Source organism: Vitis vinifera, chromosome 8 (assembly GCF_030704535.1).
Source record: "Vitis vinifera cultivar Pinot Noir 40024 chromosome 8, ASM3070453v1".
NCBI lineage: Eukaryota > Viridiplantae > Streptophyta > Magnoliopsida > Vitales > Vitaceae > Vitis > Vitis vinifera.
In genome coordinates this window covers 7,060,343-7,066,517 of record NC_081812.1, presented here as the reverse complement: position 1 = coordinate 7,066,517, position 6,175 = coordinate 7,060,343, and the positions used below count along the sequence as shown (strand labels likewise).

At 42.0% G+C, this 6,175-nt stretch overlaps 1 protein-coding gene across 1 annotated transcript; it reads left to right on the top strand.

Annotated features, from left to right (window-relative positions):
* Window positions 1–452: 452 nt before the first annotated feature.
* Window positions 453–3,923, top strand: LOC132254166 (uncharacterized; the record flags this gene model as incomplete). The annotated part of the gene is made up of 4 exons (XM_059738949.1): window positions 453–564; window positions 640–1,662; window positions 3,064–3,202; window positions 3,815–3,923. Coding segments are annotated over 4 exons (1,383 nt in total), but the record flags the coding sequence as incomplete, so codon positions are not given.
* Between the last annotated feature and the right edge of the window lie 2,252 nt (window positions 3,924–6,175).

The window sequence follows — 6,175 nt, the reverse complement described above, 5'->3', positions numbered from 1 at the left end:
ATGTTGTTGGACAATTCAAGCCCAATAACAATGCGCCTTATGGAAATACTTACAACTCAAGTTGGAGGAATCATCCAAATTTCTCATGGAAGGCCAGAGCAACTCAGTACCAATAGCCGGATCCACCATCTCAACAATCTTCGAGTCTTGAACAAGCAATAGCGAATCTCAGCAAGGTAGTGGGAGATTTTGTTGGAAACCAAGAAGCCATCAATGCTCAACTCAATAAAAAAATTGACAGAGTGGAGAGTACTTTGAATAAAAGGATGGATGGAATGCAAAATGATATATCCCAAAAGTTTGATAATCTCCAATACTCAATTTCAAGGCTCACAAATTTGAACACAGTGCAAGAAAAGGGAAGATTTCTGTCTCAACCCCACCAAAATCCCAAGGGTGTCCATGAAGTGGAGGTTTAAGAGGGAGAATCATCATAGATGAAAGATGTCAAAGCCTTGATCACTCTAAGGAGTGGTAAAAAAATTGAGAAGCCAACACCCAACCCATATGTTGAGAAAGAAGAAGAAGACATAAAGAAAGGGGAAGAGATGGAAGAAAAAGAAAGTGAGATCAGTGAAAAGAAGAAGGACTATGATTCAACAATGAATGCAATTCCAGAGAAGGAACTTCTGAAGGAAGAAATGCTGAAGAAGTCAACTTCTCCTCCTTTTCCTCAAGCATTGCATGGGAAAAAGGGGATTAGAAATGCATCTGAAATTCTTGAAGTATTGAGACAAGTGAAAGTCAATATCCCATTGCTGGATATGATTAAACAAGTTCCAACATATGCAAAGTTCCTAAAGGACTTATGTACTATTAAAAGAGGGTTGACTGTAAATAAGAAAGCCTTCTTGACTGAGCAAGTAAGTGCAATCTTACAATGTAAGTCTCCATTGAAGTACAAAGATCCGGGAAGTCCTACCATTTCAGTCATGATTGGAGAAAAGGTAGTGGAGAAAGCTTTGTTAGACTTGGGAGCAAGTGTGAATTTGCTTCCATACTCTGTTTACAAGCAATTGGGACTTGGTGAGTTGAAGCCAACGGCAATCACTCTATCTCTAGCAGATAGATCAGTAAAAATTCCAAGGGGGGTAATTGAGGATGTCTTGGTTCAAGTTGATAATTTCTACTATCAAGTAGATTTTATTGTTCTTGATACAGACCCTACTGTAAAGGAAGCTAATTTAGTTCCTATCATCCTTGGAAGGCCATTCCTTGCTACCTCAAATGCAATCATCAACTGTAGGAATGGGCTTATGCAACTCACTTTTGGCAACATGACACTTGATCTCAATATCTTCTATATGTCTAAAAAGCAAACCACTCCGGAAGAAGAAGAGGGTCCAAAAGAGGTGTGCATTATTGACACTTTGGTAGAGGAGCATTGTAATCAGAATATGCAGGACAAGCTGAATGAAAGTCTTGTGGATTCTGAGGAAGGTTTGTCTGAACCCCCTAATGTGCTTGCTACTCTACAAAGTTGGAGAAGGATAGAAGAGATTCTACCTTTGTTCAATAAAGAAGAAGAGGCAGTTGCTGAAAAAGAAACTCCAAAACTCAATCTGAAGCCTCTACCTGTGGAGCTGAAATATACATATCTTGAGGAAGATAATCAATGTCTTGTTGTAATATCTTCATCTCTGACCAGTCATCAAGAGAATTGTTTAATGGAAGTTCTCAAGAGGTGTAAGAAGGCAATAGGATGGCAAATATCCGACTTGAAAGGCATTAGCCCTTTAGTTTGCACACATCATATATATATGGAAGAGGAAGCAAAGCCAATTCGTAAACTTCAAAGAAGATTGAATCCTCATTTACAAGAGGTGGTGCGAGCTGAGGTGCTGAAGCTACTTCAAGCAGGTATTATCTACCCTATATCTGATAGCCCTTGGGTGAGTCCTATTCAAGTGGTACCAAAGAAGTCAAGGATTACTGTGGTTCAAAACGAGAAAGGGGACGAAATTACTACATGCCTCACTTCAGGTTGGAGGGTGTGTATTGATTATAGAAAGTTGAATGTTGTAACCAGGAAAGATCATTTTCCATTGCCATTTATTGACCAAGTGCTGGAGAGAGTCTCTGGACATCCGTTCTATTGCTTCTTGGACGGGTATTCAGGGTATTTTCAGATTGAAATTGATGTGGCAGATCAGGAAAAAACCACTTTTACATGTCCATTTGGAACATATGCTTACAGAAGAATGCCTTTTGGTTTATGCAATGCACCTGCTACATTTCAAAGATGTATGTTGAGTATTTTCAGTGATATGGTGGAGTGAATTATGGAAGTTTTCATGGATGACATCACCGTATATGGAGGTACATTTGAGGAATGCTTAATTAATTTGGAAGCAGTTCTTCACAGATGCATTGAAAAAGACCTGGTGCTTAACTGGGAGAAATGCCATTTTATGGTATGTCAAGGAATTGTCCTTGGCCATATCATCTCCGAAAAAGGCATTGAAGTTGATAAAGCAAAGGTGGAGTTTATTGTCAAATTACCATCACCAACAACTGTAAAAGGAGTAAGGCAGTTCCTTGGCCATGCAGGGTTCTATAGGAGGTTTATAAAAGGTTTTTCAAGTCTTTCAAAACCTCTTTGTAAGCTGTTAGCTAAGGATGCTAAGTTTATATGGGATGAAATATGTCAAAATAGTTTTGATCAACTGAAGAAATTTTTAACAACAACTCCAATAGTGAGGGCCCCTAACTGGCAATTACCCTTTGAACTGATGTGTGATGCCAGTGACTTTGCTATAGGAGCTGTGCTTGGCCAAAGAGAAGATGGGAAGCCCTATGTGATCTACTATGCAAGCAAAACACTGAATGAAGCTCAAAGGAACTACACAACTACAGAGAAAGAATTGTTAGCTGTGGTATTTGCTTTGGACAAATTTCGTGCTTATTTAGTGGGGTCTTTCATCATTGTCTTTACTGACCATTCAGCCTTGAAGTATTTATTGACAAAGCAAGATGCAAAAGCAAGGTTGATTAGATGGATTCTTTTGTTACAAGAATTCGATCTCCAAATCAAAGATAAGAAAGGAGTGGAGAATGTGGTAGTTGACCACCTTTCAAGTGAGTGGAATGCACAGGACAAGAAGCATTTCTTTTCAAAAGTTCATGCTTATTATTGGGAAGAACCCTTCCTTTTTAAGTATTGTGCAGATCAGATCATAAAGAAGTGTGTCCCTGAAGAAGAGCAGCAAGGGATTCTAAACCATTGTCATGAGAATGCATGTGGAGGTCACTTTGCCTCTCAGAAGACATCCATGAAGGTGTTGCAATCAGGGTTTACTTGGCCATCTCTTTTCAAAGACGCCCACATCATGTGTAGAAGTTGTGATAGATGCCAAAGGCTTGGAAAGTTAACAAAAAGAAATCAAATGCCTATGAACCCCATTCTAATAGTTGAGCTATTTGATGTATGGGGCATTGACTTCATGGGGCCTTTCCCAATGTCTTCTGGTAATTCTTACATTTTGGTGGGGGTGGATTATGTTTCTAAATGGGTTGAGGTCATCCCCTGTAAACAAAATGATCACAGGGTGGTTCTCAAGTTTCTTAAAGAGAACATTTTCTCGAGGTTTGGGGTGCCCAAAGCCATAATCAGTGATGGAGGTGCTCATTTTTGCAACAAACCTTTTGAAGCTTTATTAGCCAAGTATGGAGTGAAGCATAAGGTAGCTACGCCTTATCATCCTCAGACTTTCGGGCAAGTTGAGCTAGCTAACAGGGAAATAAAGAACATACTGATGAAAGTGGTGAATGCAAGCAGAAAAGATTGGTCTATTAGGCTTCATGATTCATTGTGGGCATATAGAACAGCTTATAAGACTATTCTTGGCATGTCTCCCTATCGTCTTGTCTATGGCAAAGCATGCCATCTCCCTATGGAAGTTGAATACAAAGCTTGGTGGGCAATAAAGAAGCTAAACATGGACTTGATCAGAGCCAGAGCAAAGAGATGTCTAGACCTTAATGAGATGGAGGAATTAAGAAATGATGCTTATATCAATTCCAAAGTTGCAAAACAGAGGATGAAGAAGTGGCATGATCAACTAATCTCCAACAAGGAATTTCAGAAAGGACAAAGAGTTTTACTGTATGACACAAGACTCCATATCTTTCCTGGGAAGCTCAAGTCAAGGTGGATAGGGCCGTTCATTATTCACCAAGTATATGTCAATGGAGTGGTGGAATTATTGAATTCCAATGGCAAAGACGCCTTTAGAGTCAATGGATATCGTCTCAAGCCATTCATGGAGCCATTCAAACCAGAAAAGGAGGAAATCAACCTCCTTGAGCCACAAAAAGCCTAAGCAAATAAGGGTTTGGTGGACGTGGTTTTACCACAGTCCAAAATTTTTGTAAATTTTGTAAATTTCAAAGTTTTTTCCATACTTTTGATCTTAGTTTTTGATCTTAAAATTATGTTTTTATATGTGTTTTAATCTTTTTGAATGATCTCAGGTGGAAGAGATTATAAAGAAATTGAAAGGAAGAAATCAGAGCGAAAACAGAGCAAAAATAGAGCAAAAACAGGGCTCTGCGAGACTTCGCAGCCTAAGGAAATCTTCTTCGAAATAAGCACTTTGCTGCCAAACCATTCCACAACTCATTGGAATTCTCTGCGAAAATTTTCGCAGCTGCGAAGTCGAGTTTGGCACACGAGTGCCACTTCGCAGCACAGGAGCCCCCAATTCGCAGCTGCGAAACGGCTACGAAGTGATAAAGCGTGAAAATCCCTGATTTCGCAACCAAAGTTCCATTCCGTAGGGTATTTCGCAATTGCGAAAGCAATTTTGGCACACGTGTGCCACTTCGCAGCACAGTGACACTCAATTCGCAGCTGCGAAACACATTGCGAAGTGGGCTACGAAAATGACTTTTTGCTGCGAAATTAGCCTTTTTCTGCGAAACTCAAAATGACCCTTAATATTTCGTTATTTTTATATATACCGGTCATTTGAGCTGCGAAAGGGTTTCAAAAAGAGAACGCGCCATAGTTGCTGATTGTTCATCTCCTTGCCCGAGCCCGACGTCGTGCGAACCTCCGATCATCTTCTCCGGTCATCACTTCCGACCAAATTTTGGCAATCCGAAATGGCGCGAACCAGAGGAGCCAAGTCTTCCTCTCCTTCAAGCTGTAAGAGAGTCCCGCGAGGGGAGCCCGTTCCAGAACCCACCTCTGAACCTCCGCAGCAAAAAGTTGTTTCCCCTCCGGCAAAGCCCGCACCGCAGAAGCCTCCGGCGAGGCGTTATCTCACCAGGTCAGGGGGTCGACCCCTGCAAAAGAGAGCCAGGGTTGAAAGCTCAGAGCCCATTGACTTAACGGAGCAGTCCCTAGAACCTTCACCAGTTCCATCTCCAGTGCCATCTCCGATTCCATCTCCGGCGCCGCCAGTAGAGCCTCAGGAGCCTCAGCCGCCACTTCCTAAACCCCAAAATCCATCTGAAATAGCTCCTGAAGCAGTAATCAGGCGGTCGATGCTGACGCAGCCTCCAATTGAAGGGAACTTGGATTGCAGAGCTCGCCCATTCCAATCCGAGCTGTGCTTTGACACAGCCACCTTCCAATTGAGGCCGGAGCTTGCGGATTCTTTCCGCCTATTGCGTAGATATCATATGGAGCAGCTGCTGGCCCCTAGAGACTTCTTCTACCCCAGAGTAGCCATGGATTTTTATCAGTCCATGACTACCAAGCAGGTCAGAGATCCTACTTTAATCCATTTTACCATTGATGGGAGGCATGGCATTTTGGGAGCTCGCCATATAGCTGAGGCCTTGCAAATACCCTACGAGCCAAGCCATTTTGAGGATTTTAGAGTGTGGACCAGTCCCACTGAGCTGGAAATGGTACATATCCTATCCAGAGGAGCCTCCACACATCCACATCTGTTGAGGGGGGAACTTCCTCCAAGCATGTTCCTTATTGATGCATTTCTCCGTCATAACATCTACCCACTCCAGCATTGGACTCAGAGGAGAGGAGTTCTTTTGGAGGCTCTATTCAAAATTTCTGAGGGATATTTCTTTGGCCCTCACCACCTGATTATAGCCGCCCTTCTCTATTTCGAAGAGAAGGTCCATAAGAAGAAGCTGCTACAGAGAGCTGATGCCATTCCTCTGCTCTTTCCAAGGCTGTTGTGCCAGATTTTGGAGCACCTGGGGT